Source organism: Trachinotus anak, unplaced genomic scaffold (assembly GCF_046630095.1).
Source record: "Trachinotus anak isolate AG129_WGS33_773 ecotype Australia unplaced genomic scaffold, CSIRO_AGI_Tana_v1 ptg000042l, whole genome shotgun sequence".
Taxonomy (NCBI): domain Eukaryota; kingdom Metazoa; phylum Chordata; class Actinopteri; order Carangiformes; family Carangidae; genus Trachinotus; species Trachinotus anak.
Window position 1 is genome coordinate 1,736,204 of NW_027273893.1, and position 18,552 is coordinate 1,754,755.

General features: G+C 42.5%; 1 protein-coding gene across 1 annotated transcript; it reads left to right on the plus strand.

Annotated features, from left to right (window-relative positions):
• The first annotated feature begins 587 nt into the window (after window positions 1–587).
• On the plus strand, window positions 588–15,815 carry spg21 (SPG21 abhydrolase domain containing, maspardin). The gene is made up of 9 exons (XM_071472896.1): window positions 588–740; window positions 1,445–1,507; window positions 6,661–6,822; window positions 7,601–7,681; window positions 10,887–11,032; window positions 11,122–11,230; window positions 12,134–12,241; window positions 12,337–12,477; window positions 15,323–15,815. The coding sequence occupies exons 2-9, from the start codon at window positions 1,445–1,447 to the stop codon at window positions 15,446–15,448; spliced, it is 936 nt and encodes a 311-aa protein (XP_071328997.1). The 5' UTR covers window positions 588–740; the 3' UTR covers window positions 15,449–15,815.
• Window positions 15,816–18,552: the final 2,737 nt, after the last annotated feature.

Below are 18,552 nucleotides of genomic sequence, written 5' to 3' on the forward strand. Positions count from 1 at the left end.
AGAGATCATGAGAGTGTGTGACAGAACCAGAACCAGAGTGCCTTCAGTAAGACTGCATCTGTCAGGCCAAGGCGAAACAGTGAAATATGCTCTGTGGTTTGGACCAGGAACAGTGTCACCACCACACAACCTGGATCCTGTTCTGGGTTTTGATAAATGGAGTAAATATAGTTTTAAGAGCTTTTAGTTTGGTGAGTGTCCTTTTTGTGAGAAAACACAAAACAACACATTATCATTTCAGGTAGAGTGTTTATGTCTGTCCTTGACAGTGAGAACCAGCTCCTACTTGAGTAAAACGCTCCTCACACAGTGATGCATCAGTGGTGATAATTCAGGTTGAATGTAACGCTGACAGGAGCCATGATGAGAGAGTGAGGGTTTACACTGGTGATCTGCTACTTTTCTGACAGAGAGGTACCTGCTGGAGCTCAGGATGGGTCAACAGACCCAGAACAGCTGCATGCTGGTAGAATCCAGGACCTGGACTGGATCCGTGACACTCCACATTCTGGACCACAAGGTGGCGCTACTGAAGCAGATACGCAGGCTACTACTGCGAAGAAGACTGTGTGTGTGTGTGTGTGTGTGTGTGTGCTGTCCACGGTTGCTCGGTGGGCGGTGTCGGAAGCTTTGCGGAAGTGTATGAGACAGGAGTCATATGACCGAGCAGCTGGAGAAAATGGTGCCGAGATGAGGATAAAATCAAGCGGAGACGGTGACTAACATCCTCGACCAGCACGGTAACGACCCCGTTTAACATTTTTGTACTCGGTGAAGTCATTAATGACCGAGGCCTCACCACAGTCTTAGGGTTTACTGACTGTTTACATTGCAGCTCTGATGGTGGCCAGACGTTTGTGTTACAGGGGAACACTGTCACTGCACCGTATTCTGTCTCTGGCTGTAGTCTCTGTCTGTCTCTGAATGTAGTCTCTGACCGACTGACTATAGTCTCTGTCGGTCTGTCCCTGTCTCTGGTTGTAGTCTCTGACTGTCTGTCCCTGTCTCTCACTGTGGTCTGTTTCTGGCTGTAGTCTCTGACTGTCTGTCCCTGTCTCTGGCTGTAGTCTGTCTCTGACTGTCCCTGTCTCTCGCTGTAGTCTCTGTCTGTCCCTGGCCATAGTCTGTCTCTCATTGTAGTCTCTGACTGTCTGTCCCTGTCTCTTTCTATAGTCTGTCTCTGGCTGTAGTCTCTGCCTATCTCTGGCTATAGTCTCTGACTGTCCCTGTCTCTGGCTGTAGTCTCTCTCTGACTGTCTGTCCCTGTCTCTTGCTGTAGTCTGTCTCTAGCTGTAGTCTCTGACTGTCTGTCTCTGGCTGTATTCTGTGAGTGTTTCTGGCTGTAGTCTCTGGCTGTAGTCTGTCTCTCACTGTCTCTGTCTGTAGTTTCTGACTGTCTCTGGCTGAAGTCTCTGACTGTCTGTCTCCATGCCTTTGTCCTCAGATGGAGGAGATTAAAGTGTCTCCTGACTATAACTGGTTCAGAAGCACGGTGCCCCTGAAGAGAGTAAGTACCTGATGATTTACACTGTTTACTGATGGAGTGTTGTCACAACAACACAACATGTCAGCACAACACTTTCAGTACAAGAACAAATGGATCCAACAGTGGTTATAGAAATGATTCAGTTCCCTTCACTTCATTTGCTGTAGATTTAATTTCCATCAGTCCAAACTCAATAATAAATAAAGACAAAGTGAAAACATGTTTTTGTTTTTGCTGATTAATTAGGATTCTTTACAATCATGTTCAGACTCTTTGCTGCAGCTCCAAACTGTGGTCAGGGTCAGACAGAGAAAAAGACGGGGGGGGGGGGGGTCCTGAACAAAACCCAATCTGGAGTCCACAGACCTGAGACTGGAGCTACGGTTCACCTTTCAGCTCCATACTGACCTGAAGGAAACAGACAAGACTGGAGAGTCTTCAGGACCAGTCTCTGACTGTCCCTGAGGGGACCAGAAAAGTCCAGACTGAAACCCCACAGACCATCTGTGGAGGGACCTGAAGAAGACAATTCACAGAGACTTCCTGTCCAGAGTCTGAGAGGATCTGACAGGAAGACTGAGATAAACTGACCAGGTCCAGGTTCTGTAGAGACACTCAAGAAGACTGAAGCTGTATCTGCTGCTGAAGGGGGTCCTACGATGTCCTGGATTAAGTTTCAACAGCTTTGTAGAAAAATCTAAAAACATTTCTCACTTTATTGATTATTGAACATAGACTGATGGATTTACACAGACCAGGAGGGTGTGAATACTTTCTGAAGTCAGTGTGCCATTAAAACAGAAATTGACTAATTAAGTGTTGAAACTGTTTTTTGATCATTTGATTTCAATCGATCAATAAAATTGAGACCAATGGAGCTGAATCACTTTTATTGTTTGTATGTGGTGACTCCTGTTTCACTATGTTCAGTGTACCTGATAACTGATGCTATGACTCAGCTAAATGAATCTGTGGCTTCAGTTTGGTGAAACAGAAATATCAGAGGAAACACTGAAACATTTCTGTGTTGAAGTAAAGCATCTCACTTTAATAACAAACATATCCCACTCACTCTGACTTGGTTTTCATGTGAAATGATATTGATAATAATGAAAGTAATGTCCACCATTAGATTTCAGTTGGGGCGCATTGATCTGTTTAAATGTCCCATTGTACCTGAGTAAATCCACAGAGAGAACGGAGACCATCAGTCTCCTGATGTATCTATTTCACTCTGAAACTGATCAATGAAACATGAGTTTGCTGTTGAGCACATGAATTGGTGATTTACACACCTGTCTGATAGTAACAGAGTCTGTCGGTGAGTTTATCTCAGTGTGGGCTGATGTGACTGATACCAGTGTCCCAGTCAGAGCTTCAGGTCCACCCAGTAACCTAGAGGAGAGTGCCCTGTAGCCTACTGGTATTTAAAATCTGTAGTACTGTGTGTTGTGTTTTTATTAAGTCAACACACACTTTGGTCACAAATACAACAGTAAACAACAGTGATGGGTCCTGTCTTCTGTCTGTTTGTTCAGTTATAACAATCAAAAACCACAGTTACAGTAAAGACACCTGTTCCCAGTCATCAGGGAAGAGACAGACTGTGGACAGAGGTTAGTTATCAGCTGATGAAATGACATGTGGTTTAGTCGATCTTCAGCAGTTTATTAGGAATACCTAGCTTACACTGAAGCAGTCTGTGACAACAGTCCTGTAATGAATCCTCCTTAAGACAACTGTGCAGAAAACAGTGAGCTAACACAGAGTGAGGATGGAAGCTACAGGTGTTCTGACGGGAGGTAGAGCTTCTGGTACGTACATTTATAAAAAATATTACTTATATTGAAAACTATTCAGGTCAAATTACGAGGAGGAGGATTAAACCAGTGATAGAAAACAATCAAAGCTTTAATCAGGCCCATCAACAGCCCTGTAGTGAATCCTTCTTTACACTGTTCAGTTTTTGTTCAACCTTTTTCACTCAGGTGTTTATTTACCTGGAGCTGAACCATATTGTGTTATATTGACAGGTGTTTCTGTTATTTTGTCCACCCTCATTGATTTAGATTATCATCTACATTCTCTATATGTTCTCTGTACATTCTCTATATGTTCTTTGTACATTCTCAACAAACTATCTATACATTATCAATATATATTCTCTATACATTCTTTTATATATTCTCTGTACGTTCTCCATACATTCTCTACTACATTCTGTATATATTCTCTATACATTGTCTATATACTATATATTGTCTATACATCATATATACACACACACACACATATATATATATATATATATATATATATATATATATATATATATATATACATATACATACATACATATACATATTAGGGTTGCACATCTCTCTGTGATAAACGATTCGATATGCATCTAGATACACAGGTTACGATTCGATTCAAAAATGATATCCTTTTATTACAGACCAATTCGATACGATACGAATTGATTCCATACAGTGTAAGAAAGATACGATTCGATTCTATGGTTAATATTTGTTGTAGATGTTTTATATAATAAAGAAGCCAAGTCTATGAAAGTGACAGTACAATAGTTTATTTTTAAATATGTAAAAGACTGGCACTGGCAAAAAAAAGAACAGAACAAAATCCCATGTCAATGTATTTATTTTTAGACATGGACCAAAAAAAAGTCTGGCTGAATCGTTGGATGGGAACTCCAGAGGTAAAAGTAGCACAGAATAGTAACAACAAACTTTGTTTGAGCTTCCCTTCCTTCTTATAAAACCCAAAAACGGTCCACACCTTGGATTTTTGTTTCCCCGATGCGTTGAAAATCGGTGCATTATCACCTTCGGTCAGGCTGGCGCTTTCGTTCTCCACCTCCTCCATTTTCCGTGTCGTCCCTTGTTTATCACTCTTGCTAATACCAGCTAGGCAGCTACGGCGTTTCGCGGGCAGCCTCAGCTCTCGCATTGTTTTAGAGACCTGGTGCGTGTGTAATGCCACCACCCGATTCAAAGTCTCGCGATACCCGATCCATGACTCTATAACCGATTCATCTAGGAATTCAGTGATAATATGTATCGACTGAGGAGGCTGCTACCGATGCAGCCGTATCTCTCACTTGTTGAACCGAATATCCGGTCGCATCGGTTTATCGTTCACAACCCTAATACATATACATACATATACATATATATTCCTCTAAACATAGTCTATACATCATCTATACATTCTCTATACATAGTCTGTAAATTCTATATACATTATCTATACATTATCAACCCTGGTTCCATTCTGTCTTCATTCTAATGTCTCTGAACTTCTCTGAGTTCTACCATCATCTTCCTCCTCTTCCTCTGTGGTTGGGGTTAGTCAAGCACATGTTCATCAGGAGACATATTTGGATCAAACAGTCAGCCATCACATGTTTACTGTTACTCTGACTGTGAGACTGGGTCAGTGGTTCACACTATAAACTGTAAACGGGTTTAATCTGAATGAGTCTGAGCTCCACATATTTCACCAACAGACAACAGTCGGAGACAGAGTTGAAACAATAAACTTCACTTTATGTCAGAATCATCCTGTGGCCTCTTAGAGGGTCCAGACCCACAGTTTGGGAACCACTATACCCTGAGCTAAAAGCACCAACTAATGTCTGATGTGACACTTTCAGTTTTAGACGTTTAATGTAAAAAGATGTTTAATGTGGTGTGATGAGTAACATCATGTGTCTCATACATTCACACTGAATCATGGTAACAGTTCAGCCTGTGTACACAGTTACTATTTTCATTATCTGTGAATCTAAAAGTTGATTGCACAATTAATGATAATTGATATGATTTCCCTAAGCTCTGTTTAAAATATTACTTTATTTTCCTAAATATTCAGTTTATATCAGATATTTTATTCTCTTAAATATTCCGTTTACATCAGATACTTTATTCTCTTAAATATTCAGTTTATATCAGATATTTTATTCTCTTAAATATTTAGTTTACATCAGATACTTTGTTCTCTTTAATATTCAGTTTACATCAGATATTTTATTTTCCTAAATATTCAGTTTACATCAGATATTTTATTTTACTAAATATTCAGTTTACATTAGATATTTTATTTTACTAAATATTCAGTTTACATCAGATATTTTATTTTCCTAAATATTCAGTTTACATCAGATATTTTATTTTACTAAATATTCAGTTTACATCAGATATTTTATTTTCCTTAATATTCAGTTTACATCAGATATTTTATCTACATTGACACTGACTCCATCTACTTATCTTGAATCTACAGAATCATTGACTGCATCACTGGACAAACATTTCTGTCAAGCTCCAATCAGCCTATCTATGACAGGAGAGACAAGGCTGTGTGGGTTAGGGTTAGGGTCAGGGCCAGGGTTTGGGTCTGGCTCAGGGTCAGGGTCAGGGTCAGGGTCAGGGACTTTTTCGTTGATTCTCAAATCCATCAGTCCCTGAATGCACCATGAAGGTGACTCAGGACACAGTGCAACCCAATCAGACACACACACACACAAACAACTGTCAGACAGTGAACCAGACTTCATTCACAGAAAAGCTGACACCAGATTTATCTATCTAGAGTATAGATGCCTGCTGGGTGATATCGGTGCCTCAGTACTGTCCTGACCATGACAGCAGCTGCACCATCACACTGCACAGTTACAGGTCGGATAACTGTGGTCATCAGTGGCCTCTGCATCGTTCTGCATCGTTCTTCTCAGAGCCGTCAGTGTTTTCAGGGAATGTTCCCACGGTTCTTTGTCCTCTTCAGGCCCTGTAACAGAACAGTCTAAGCTGTGGTCTGGATTTTACAATGCAGCTTTTCTTCATGTACAATTTCTGTTTGTTTTATAATGTGAAAAATAAAAGAATCACAATTAGAAAACTTCACCATGTTTTCATGACCATGTTCTTAATAACACCAGCTGGTTCACAGTCTCATGTGAACCTCTGAAAAGTGGTTCTCATGGACGTGTCCTTAATGAAACACTGAAGGCTGTGCACTCTGTTGGAGCTGATATCTGTCTGATGTCACCCATCCTGGAGAACGTGCTCAATCTTCATCACAGTCTGTATGTACAGAGGTCTTCTCTGTGTGTGGCTCCATCGTCCTTAGTGTGTTGTTTCTGTCCCCTCCAGATCATCGTTGATGATGACGACAGTAAGGTGTGGTCGCTGTATGATGCAGGTCCAAAGAGCATCAGGTGTCCCATCATCTTCCTCCCTCCGGTCAGTGGGACAGCTGAGGTTTTCTTCCAGCAGGTGTTGGCTCTGACAGGCTGGGGCTACAGAGTCATCTCGGTGAGTTCATGTCTGAAAACACTCTGCAGCTTTAGCATGAGGCAGGACTTGACTTCTTCTTCTGTTTTAGGGTTCAGGTCCAGAACAGCGAGGGTTCAGTTCTAGGACAGTGAGGGTTCATGTCCAGGACAGCGAGGGTTCAGTTCTAGGACAGCGAGGGTTCAGTTCTAGGACAGTGAGGGTTCAGGTCCAGGACAGGAAGGATTCAGGTCTAGGACAGTGAGGGTTCTGGTCCAGAACAGTGAGGGTTCAAGCCTAGTACAGTGAGCCTTCAGCTACAGAACAGTGAGGGTTCAGGTCTGAACTTTCAGTTCATTTCCATGGAAACACATTTTAACCCCTGGTGGTCCAGGGTTAGGGTTACCAGGATCACTGAGTCAGGCTTACATTAGACTCACATAAGTCACTAGGGATGGCTGTGGCTGAATCCAGGCCAACACTGTTCAGAGATAGAAGTGAACTCTAATGGACACCCCCTCCCCCTCTCAGGAGGGGAGACCGGTGGATCTCTAATGAAAATCGGCCGATCAATCGGTGCATCTTTACAGGTTACTGTGGAAACGGGTCCTCCAGACTAACCTGGTCCAGGTCAGGTTAGTTCTCAGACTGAACCACAGAGAAACAAACTGATGTCCAGATCTGCAGAAAAGGAAAAGTATCACGGATTCAGTCCTCCACTATGAAAATAAGCCTGACTTACTGGTTTAACTGGTAATCTGTTTAATGGAATAGTCAGTGCAATGGAATAGTCTGTGATGAGTCCACCATGTGTTTCCAGCTCCAGTATCCGGTCTACTGGGACCTCATGGAGTTCTTTGACGGCTTCAGGAAGCTTCTGGATCACCTGCAGCTGGATAAAGTAAGACCTCCTGATCTCTGTGTAAACCAGCTTCTGGTGTCTGGCCAGGAGGGTGTGACTGTGTGTGTTTGTGTGCGTGTGTCTGCAGTGTGTGTGTGTGTGTGTGTTTCAACAGAGTCCAGACTTGTTGTCGAGCAGTAGCTATGCAACCTTTGTGTTAGCCAACACAACAGTTAGCTTGTTGTAGCAGGGGGCCTCAGACTGCTGCACTCACCTGGGACTGGATCCTGGTGTGGGCCTCAGACTGCTGCACCCCAGTGGGTCTGGATCCTGTTGGGTCCTGTTGTGGGCCTCACTTCTGTCTTAATGGATCAGCAACAGTAGTCTCAGACCATCATGGTTTTGTTTTTCCTGCATCACCCTGACTAGACTGGAGGTTCACTCCCATCCTGTGATTGGTTTTCAGACCTATGATACACCATTGTTGAAACATATTGATCCTTCAGGAGAGTTCAGAGACCTGGAGCAGTGAAGCTGTTCTGACTGAGACTCTGTGTCTCACACATCTCCACAGTGTTCAGAAAGTCCTCAGACCTCCTCTGTTTGTAATGAGCAGGTTTATGTCTCAGTTCCTCATAATGACAAAGAGAAAACGGGATTTAAAAAGAGACACTCAGTGGGGGCACCTCGGTGGCTCACCTGGTAGAGCGCGTACCATTAAGGCTAAGTCCTAGCCGCAGTGGCCCTTTGCTGCATATCCTCCCCTCTCTCTCTCCCTGACTTTCCTGTTGCTCTCTCACTGTATATATCTAATAAAGTCATTAAAAAGGCCAAAAAAATGATGATGTCTCAGGTATGGCTCTAGAAGAGTCCTGGTTGTTCCAGACTTTTTCATGTCAGAATGGTGGAGACCACTGAGCTCTGAAGGGTCAGTGTGAACTGGAGGAATAATCACAGTGATCAATAATGATGTGATCAGTCATTTGAAGCTGGAGATTATTGATGAACAGGACAGTGATCAGAAACGGCAAGTAAACCAGACTCTGAAACCAGATTCTAAACTGTCAAATCCACATCTCAGAGTAGGGTCACTCACAACTGACCATACAGACATGTCACTGACCAGATTTTTGTAGTTCATGAGATAAAAACTGTAGATTAACGGTGAAGAAATCATTTTAATGTGTTTCGTAGGTTGGTTCCTTTTTAAAAACCTGAGAGTCCAGACAACTGCTGACTGGGAGATGCCATATAACTATTACTACAACTACTATATATATATGTATATATATATATACAGACAAACACATACACACCACAATATACAGTATGATTGTATATCTCAAAAGTTTGGACACACCTTCTCAATCAATGGTTTTTCTTTATTTTTATTACTGTCTACATTGTAGAAAGTTATGATACTGACGACATCAAATCTATGAAGGAACACATATGGAATTGTGTGGTAAACAAAAAAGTGTTAAACAAACCAAAGTACCAAAGTACAACATGTATATGACTATGACTGTAACTACTATATATACAGTTGTGTGAAAAAGTGTTTGCCCCCTTCCTGATTTTTTATTTTTTTGCATGTTTGTCACACTTAAATGTTTCAGATCATCAAACAAATTTAAATATTAGACAAAGATAACACAAGTAAACACAAAATGCAGTTTTTAAATGAAGGTTTTTATTATTAAGGGGAAAAAAAATCCAAACCTACATGGCCCTGTGTGAAAAAGTGTTAAAACATAAATTAACTGTGGTTTATCACATCTTTGGAAAGCTGAGTTCAATTTCTCTAGCCACACCCAGGCCTGATTACTGCCACACCTTTAAATCACTTAAATAGGACCTGCCTGACAAAGTGAAGTAGACCAAAAGATCCTCAAAAGCTAGACATCATGCTGCGATCCAAAGAAATTCAGGAACAAATGAGAAACAAAGTAATTGAGGTCTATCAGTCTGGAAAAGGTTACAAAGCCATTTCTAAAGCTTTGGGACTCCAGCGAACCACAGTGAGAGCCATTATCCACAAACATGGAACAGTGGTGAACCTTCCCAGGAGTGGCCGGCCGACCAAAATTACCCCAAGAGCGCAGCGACGACTCATCCAAGAGGTCACAAAAGACCCCAGAACAACATCCAAAGAACTGCAGGCCTCACTTGCCTCAATTAAGGTCAGTGTTCATGACTACACCATAAGAAAGAGACTGGGCAAAAATGGCCTGCATGGCAGAGTTCCAAGACGAAAACCACTGCTGAGCAAAAAGAACATAAAGGCTCGTCTCAGTTTTGCCAGAAAACATCTTGATGAGAAAATACTTTTGGGAAAAAACTCTGTGGACTGACGAGACAAAAGTTGAACTTTTTGGAAGGTGTATGTCCCATTACATCTGGCGTAAAAGTAACACGGCATTTCAGAAAAGGAACATCATACCAACAGTAAAATATGGTGGTGGTAGTGTGATGGTCTGGGGCTGTTTTGCTGCTTCAGGACCTGGAAGACTTGCTGTGGTAAATGGAACCATGAATTCTGCTGTCTACCAAAAAATCCTGAAGGAGAATGTCCGGCCATCTGTTCGTGACCCCAAGCTGAAGCGCACTTGGGTTCTGCAGCAGGACAATGATCCAAAACACACCAGCAAGTCCACCTCTGAATGGCTTAAGAAAAACAAAATGAAGACTTTGGAGTGGCCTAGTCAAAGTCCCAACCTGAATCCGATTGACATGCTGTGGCATGACCTTAAAAGGGCGGTTCATGCTTGAAAACCCTCCAATGTGGCTGAATTACAACAATTCTGCAAAGATGAGTGGGCCAAAATTCCTCCACAGCGCTGTAAAAGACTCATTGCCAGTTATCACAAACGCTTGATTGCAGTTGTTGCTACTAAGGGTGGCCCAACCAGTTATTAGGTTTAGGGGGCAATCACTTTTTCACACAGGGCCATGTAGGTTTGGATTTTTTATCCCCCTTAATAATAAAAACTGCATTTAAAAACTGCATTTTGTGTTTACTTGTGTTATCTTTGTCTACTATTTAAATTTGTTTGATGATCTGAAACATTTAAGTGTGACAAACATGCAAAAAAATAAGAAATCAGGAAGGGGGCAAACACTTTTTCACACAACTGTATGTAACTACTATATATAACTACAATGTGTCGATCCACCTGTCGGGGTGTCTCTGTCTGAAAATGATTTCTGTCTCTGTCTCTGTCTGATGATGACGATGACGATGATGATGATGTGGTCTCTCCAGGTCCACCTGTTCGGGGCATCTCTGGGAGGCTTCCTGGCTCAGAAGTTTGCAGAGTGCACTCACAAGTCTCCCAGAGTTCACTCTCTGATCCTGTGTAACTCGTTCAGTGACACCTCCATCTTTAACCAGACATGGACGGCCAACAGGTGGTGTTTCATGACTCCGTTTCATGACTCATTCTCCTCCTGCATGTTCACTTCCATCCTTAGTGTTTTATCTCTGCTCTCCTCCTCAGCTTTTGGTTGATGCCAGCTTTCATGTTGAAGAAGATTGTCCTGGGGAACTTTGCTAAAGGACCTGTGGACCCCAAGATGGCAGACGCAATCGATTTCATGGTCGACAGGGTGAGTGGTCACTACAGTGTGAAGAAATGCCTCCTCTATGTTAACATCACAGCAGTATTTCCTGTGGGTGTTTCTGTTGACTGCCACTGTTCACCAGGCTGATCAAATTCTGTAAATTATAATAATCAAGCTGCAACAATTAGTTGATAATCAATCAGTTGAAATCTCATTGATTATTAATCTTCGATTCATCTGTTTGATATTTTATATATTTATGTCACTGTAAATGAAATGATTTGTGGTTTTGGACCACTGATCAATATTTTTCAATATTGATATATATACTAAAATATCATCATCATCATCATCATCATCATCATCATCATCATCATCATATTCAGAATTTAGAAAGGGAAACATTTTTCAAGTATTTATTGTGTATTCATATTCAATATATGTTCTCCAGGTCATTTAGGATGGGCCCAGGCCCATTAGACCAGCACCTGGTAAAAACCATGGAAACAGAGGGAAACACCTGCCTCTGTCCAAAGGTTTTAATAAACACACACCTGTCCAGCTCACTGATAAACTTACATCAGATTTTTTTCAGCCTGTTCACAGACATGAGATATTTGGTTTCTGTGGGACTGTTTCATGAGTGACAGGTGGATGTAGTTAAGAGACCAAATCTAAAACCTGTGCTCACTGACATTATCTTGTAACCTGCACTGTATGTGGAGCGGCTGCAAAGACACACCAGGCAGATGGATACACTGTTGTTTGTCAAGAAATAGTTCCAGCACAAACCTCTCCCTAGAAGTGTATTTTCCAAATCTTGAAGTATTCCTTTTAACCAGGTGACCACTCAGGATAAATGTGATTATGTTTGAACATTAACCTCTCATCCGTGTGTGTGTGTGTGTGTGTGTGTGTGTGTGTGTGTGTGTGTGTGTGCTGCTGTAGTTGGAGAGTCTGAACCAAAGTGAGTTAGCATCGCGGCTAACTTTGAACTGTCAGAACTCTTATGTGGAGCCACACAAAATAAAAGACATTGCCGTCACCATTATAGACGTAAGTAAGATTTAAAAAAAAAAAAAAAAACAGCATTAAGTCACATTTGTTTACCCTGTAAAACACCTGATGTTTGTTTTCTCTGTTTTCTTCAGGTGTTTGATCAGAGCGCTTTGTCACTGGAGGCCAAGGAGGAGATGTATAAACTGTATCCTAACGCCAGACGAGCTCACCTGAAGACAGGAGGAAATTTCCCGTACCTGTGCAGGAGCGCCGAGGTCAACCTCTACATACAGGTAGAGTCAGTTCCTCTCTACGTACAGATAGTTCCTCTCTATGTACAGATAGTCAGTTCCTCTGCATACAGTTGGAGTCAGTTCCTCTCTACTTACAGGTGGAGTCTCTACACACAGAGTCAGTTCCTCTCTACGTACAGATAGTTCCTCTCTATGTACAGATAGAGTCAGTTCCTCTGCATACAGGTGGAGTCAGTTCCTCTCTACTTACAGGTGGAGTCTCTGCACACAGATAGAGTCAGTTCCTCCCCACGTACAGGTAGAGTCAGTATAGGTAGAGTCAGTTCTCCTCTGCATAGAAGTACAGTCAGTACAGATAGAGTCAGTTCCTCTCTACATACAGGTAGAGTCAGTATAGGTAGAGTCGGTTCTTCTCTGCATACAAGTACAGTCAGTACAGGTAGAGTCAGTTCCTCTCTACATACAGGTAGAGTCAGTTCCTCTCAACGTAAAGGTGGAGTCCGTTCCTCTCTATGTACAGGTAGAGTTAGTTTCTTTCTACGTACAGGTGGAGTCAGTTCTTCTCCACGTACAGATGGAGTCAGTTCCTCTCTACGTACAGGTAGAGTCGGTATAGGTAGAGTCAGTTCTCCTCTGCATACAGGTAGAGTCAGTTCCTTTCTACATACAGGTACAGTCAGTACAGGTAGAGTCAGTTACTTTCTACATACAGGTAGAGTCAGTTCCTCTCCACGTACAGATAGAGTCAGTTCCTTTTTACATACAGGTACAGTCAGTACCTCTCTACATACAGGTAGAGTCAGGTCCTCTCTACATACAGGTGGAGTCTCTCCACACAGATAGAGTCGGTTACTCTCTACATACAGGTAGAGTCGGTTCCTCTCTCTGTACAGGTAGAGTCAGTTCCTCTCTTCGTACAGGTGGAGTCAGTACAGGTAGAGTCAGTTCCTCTCAATGTACAGGTGGAGTCAGTTCCTCTCTACATACAGGTAGAGTCGGTACAGGCAGAGTCAGTTCCTCTCAATGTACAGGTGGAGTCAGTTCTCCTCCAGATACAGGTAGAGTCGGTACAGGTAGAGTTGGTTCCTCTCTACGTACAGGTGGAGTCAGTTCCTCTCTATATACAGGTAGAGTCGGTACAGGTAGAGACAGTTCTCCTCTACATACAGGTAGAGTCAGTTTCTCTCTACGTACAGGTGGAGTCTCTCCGCACAGATAGTTAGTTCCTCTCTACATACAGGTAGAGTCAGTTTCCCTCTATGTACAGGTGGAGTCAGTTCCTCTCTACGTACAGGTAGAGTCAGTACAAGTAGAGTCAGTTTCTCTCTACGTACAGGTGGAGTCAGTTCCTCTCTTTGTACAGGTAGAGTCAGTTCTTCTCTACGTACAGGTGGAGTCAGTACAGGTAGAGTCAGTACAGGTAGAGTCAGTTCCTCTCAATGTACAGGTGGAGTCAGTTCCTCTCTACATACAGGTAGAGTCAGTTTCTCTCAATGTACAGGTGGAGTCAGTTCTCCTCCAGATACAGGTAGAGTTGGCTCCTCTCTACGTACAGGTAGAGTCAGCTCCTCTCTACATACAGGTAGAGTCAGTTCCTCTCTACGTACAGGTGGAGTCTCTCCACACAGATAGAGTCGGTTACTCTCTACATACAGGTAGAGTCGGTTCCTCTCTTCGTACAGGTAGAGTCAGTTCTTCTCTATGTACAGGTGGAGTCAGTTCCTCTCAATGTACAGGTGGAGTCAGTTCTCCTCCAGATACAGGTAGAGTCGGTACAGGTAGAGTTGGTTCCTCTCTACGTACAGGTGGAGTCAGTTCCTCTCTATATACAGGTAGAGTCGGTACAGGTAGAGACAGTTCTCCTCTACATACAGGTAGAGTCAGTTTCTCTCTACGTACAGGTGGAGTCTCTCCGCACAGATAGTTAGTTCCTCTCTACATACAGGTAGAGTCAGTTTCCCTCTATGTACAGGTGGAGTCAGTTCCTCTCTACGTACAGGTAGAGTCAGTACAGGTAGAGTCAGTTTCTCTCTACGTACAGGTGGAGTCAGTTCCTCTCTTTGTACAGCTAGAGTCAGTTCCACTTTACGTACAGGTAGAGTCAGTTCTTCTCTACGTACAGGTGGAGTCAGTACAGGTAGAGTCAGTTCTCCTCTACATACAAGTAGAGTCAGTACAGGTAGAGCCAGTTCCTCTCTTTGTACAGGTGGAATCAGTTCTCCTCTACATACAGGTAGAGTCAGTTCCTCTTTATGTACAGGTGGAGTCAGTTCCTCTCTACATACAGGTAGAGTCAGTTCTCCTCTACATACAAGTAGAGTCAGTACAGGTAGAGTCAGTTCCTCTCTACGTACAGGTAGAGTCAGTACAGGTAGAGTCAGTTCTTCTGTACGTACAGGTGGAGTCAGTTCCTTTCTACATACAGGTACAGTCAGTACAGGTAGAGTCAGTTCCTCTCTACATACAGGTGGAGTCTCTACGCACAGATAGATATTCTGAAATAACCCTCAGATATTTCTCATATTTAACTCAACATCCAGAAACTGTTTTTATCAGAAACTACTTAAAAAGTTAAAATAATATTTCTCCTCGTCAACAATCCTTTTGTGAATCTTTTTTTTTCCTGTGTCAGATAGTCATGTTTTCCTGTTGTTGTTGCTGTTGTTATTTTTGTTGCTGTTGCTGTTGTTGTTTTTGTTGTGGTTGTTGTTTTTGTTGCTTTTGTTATTTTGTTGTAGTTGTTATTTTGTTTTTGCTGGAATTTGTTGTTGTTATTGTTGTTGTTGTTCTTCTTCTTTTTCTTCCTGTTCTTGTTTTCCATTCACTGGGACTGTACCATTTTGATTCTGCTGTGATGTGCTGTTTTTTTATGACGTTTGTTCAGATTCACCTACGTCAGTTCCACGGGACGAGATATGCTGCCATCAGTCCTGACATGGTGAGCGCTGAGGAGCTGGAGGTGCAGGAAAGTCACCTGAGCAGTAACCAGGACTCTGAAGACAACCAGTGAGGCAACATTTACCTGGCCGCTGTTTCTCTGTCTCACTTCACAGCTTGTCTCCAGATTTTCTAAGGAACTCAGTCAACTAGCGAGTCAACTGAGAATATTTTTATTTGACAGATGAAGCAATATTTTGATAAAGACCTGTACATAAATGATACTCGACCGCTTTGCTTTAAAACACACACAACTCTTTGCCTTATGTGGAATGTGACTCATAAACTGCCTGAACTGTTCATGTATGTCAAATCCATAATGTAGTTAACGTTGGTTTCCTCTCGACAAACGTGAGCACACGGGACATATCTGAAAGTGTTTGTGTAACTCAATGAGATGAAATGACTTTTTTCCATTTGCAGTAAATTTTTAAATTTCACGTGTTGTTGTTGTTGTTTCCTTTCATGCCACATGTTTTGGTGTGTGTTGCAGCTTTCAAACACGGAGGTTTTAATGTTCATCTGTCGATGATCAAACCTGAACCACTAAAGCACAAGTACGTTAAAGTTTAACAAAACTCACAGTCTACAAATACAACAACAGAAACGTGACACAGCAGCTCCGAACACTGTGATGAAGAATGTGTGTGTCTGACACATAGGTTTGACATCATCCCTCCGCCTGACAGGTGTGACATATCAAGGTGCTGATTTACACAATCGTCACAATAAAAGGCCACTTCAAAACCAGGCCGGTTCTGCAATGCCCCCCCAAATGCTCTGCCTGCCCCACTAACGCAAAATATCCTCCCCTCACCCAGCGCCACCATGTCCATATAGTGAACCAGGCAACTGCCATGGGTGGCACTTTAGCAAGAACGGTGAAACAAAATCGCATAGTAATGAATAGAGGCCATGATAGTGGCAGACTTTTGACCCTGTAACACAATGATTTGCTGAGGAGTGTATCAATCACTCCTGCAGCTCTCCTTCCCCGACCTACTTGATAAACAATAAAGAGTGGCATCAGTTCTCTGCTCAGTCGTTGCAGTGACTTGGCTGCTGTACACTGCCTGTGTCTGTCCTGGTTTGGTACTCTCTGGAGTTTCAGTTGGTCTGAGAGGCTTGCGTTTTGATAGATTTATTAACATATATGCTATTTGTCAGTTGTGTCCTGTAGTAGTTGAATTACTGTAGTAGAGCGGTTTAGGTGGCTGCGTGTTGGTGTAAGTTAACATTAGCTGCACATTACATGTGCCATGTGGTTCTTTCTTTCTGTCTCTATTTTCTCGTCTTTCAGTGTTTCTCTCTGGGTATGCTCCCTCTAACTCTCTTGAGGAGATTTATGTTTAAATTTCTCACATGGATATTCCCTATATCCACTGCTATAATCACCAGCTTCACTAAGCAGTTATCCATGCAATGCAGGCAGAGCCACGTGCAAAAACATTTGAGCTATAAAAATCACTGCACTCTATTTCAATCATCATTATGATCCCCACGCTAAGATGGGCTACCTGGTTGATCCTGCCAGTAGTGTATGCTTGTTTCAATGACTTAACCATGCAAGTCTAAGTACACACGGCCAGTACAGTGAAACTGCGAATGGCTCATCAATTCAGAGAACTATTAGCCCCCCCCCCCCCCCCCCACCCCACCCTTAAATGCTTACTAGAGATCTGGTGGACAAGTCATTACAATGTGCCAAAGTGCCTTGTGGAAAACTAGGATGAAATCTTTCAGAGGTTTCAGAGGACAGTGCAGCAGACGTGTTTATTTGCACAGAGGGTTAGGGTTGTTGATGATGTTGAGGAAGCATCATTTCTTTGAAATAGGACAATTCCTCCTCAAAGTGTTAGGTGCCTTGAAGCCTGCCAATACCATTTTACAACAGGCTCACTCTGTTGACCTGTGCCATGCTGGGCAGGTAGTGAGTGCACCTCTGCAGGCTGTGAGAGAGATAAGAGATGATGGCTCACTGACTAATTTTGATAGAGACAACCCTGCTCCACCAGCTAAATGAAAAAGAACAATGAGCTCACAACTTAAAGGCAGTGTTGTTCTATCCACTGTAGGCCACACTGAAGCCTCTGTGACTCCTACCCAGGCTCTGAAGAGAGCTCTTCTTAACAATCTGGGCAGAGCCATTGTAAAGATGAAGACCAGGTTCTCCAGGGGTCTTGATCTCATGAAAGAGGTCAACTGCCTTCTCCCTAAATCTCCCTCTTTCCTAAATGTTGCCTTAATGAGACCCCTGCAGAAGCTGGCAGGTACTGTCTGCAGTGACAGCCTCTCTAGTGAAATAGGTGTTGCAAAAGTTATGATGGAAAAGAATTTGCCTCTACTGTTGCAGACCTCTCCACCATTTGGAAATTGCAAGAGTTTAAGGAAGCCTTTCCTGAGCTCCATTGTCTTTATGTAACCGCTGTTGCTGTTGTGAGTATCATCTGCAGCAATTTAGATTTCTTTCTCCACTTTGTCTGGTGTCCTAACCCCCTTCTGGTGCACATTGTTGCATGAGAGAAAAAGAAACTTGGTGATTCTGACTCATGAGAAGGCCATAACAACTAGACTGGACATGAACGAGTCTTTGCACAAAGAAACAGAAGACAGATACTATAATGGTACACATTCATACACATTTGAGTCACAAAAAAAGCATAAATGGCGGCATTCATGTCTACTGTCCAGTGCTCCAACAGAGTTGAAAATGTCATTTGCTGTTGTGGTGTCTGTCATTGGCACCAACTCAAGGAACTCCTCGGTGACGGTCAAAGTCTCATCAACACCACGAATGAATATGGCCAGTTGAGCAACATCATTAATGTCTGTGCTGTCATCAATTGCAACTGAAAATGCAACAAACGACTTGACTTTGTGCTTCATTTGGTTGTCTAAATCGGCCGAAAGATCTGAAATCCTCTCTGCCAGTGTTTCTCGTCAGGCTAATGTTAGCAAAAGCCTGTTGCTTTTCAGGGCACACGATTTCTGCAGCATTCAGCATGCATGTTTTCACGAACTCACCCTTACAGTATGACTTTGATGCTAACGCTATTTCGCTAGCAATAAGGTAGCTAGCTTTCACTGCTGCATCACTGATATCTCAGCTACGGGTAAAAACAGACTGCCGTTTCTTCAGACCCGCTAACAGTTAATTTACAGTGCATCCAGAAAGTA

What these genes read in the sequence shown, in the direction of transcription:
- spg21 (XM_071472896.1), top strand. Translation starts at nt 1,445, where the DNA reads ATGGAGGAGATTAAAGTGTCTCCTGACTATAACTGGTTCAGAAGCACG. An exon ending in GGGGCTACAGAGTCATCTCG is followed by an intron (nt 6,823 to 7,600) that starts GTGAGTTCATGT and finishes ATGTGTTTCCAG; the next exon opens with CTCCAGTATCCGGTCTACTG. An exon ending in TTGCCGTCACCATTATAGAC is followed by an intron (nt 12,242 to 12,336) that starts GTAAGTAAGATT and finishes TGTTTTCTTCAG; the next exon opens with GTGTTTGATCAGAGCGCTTT.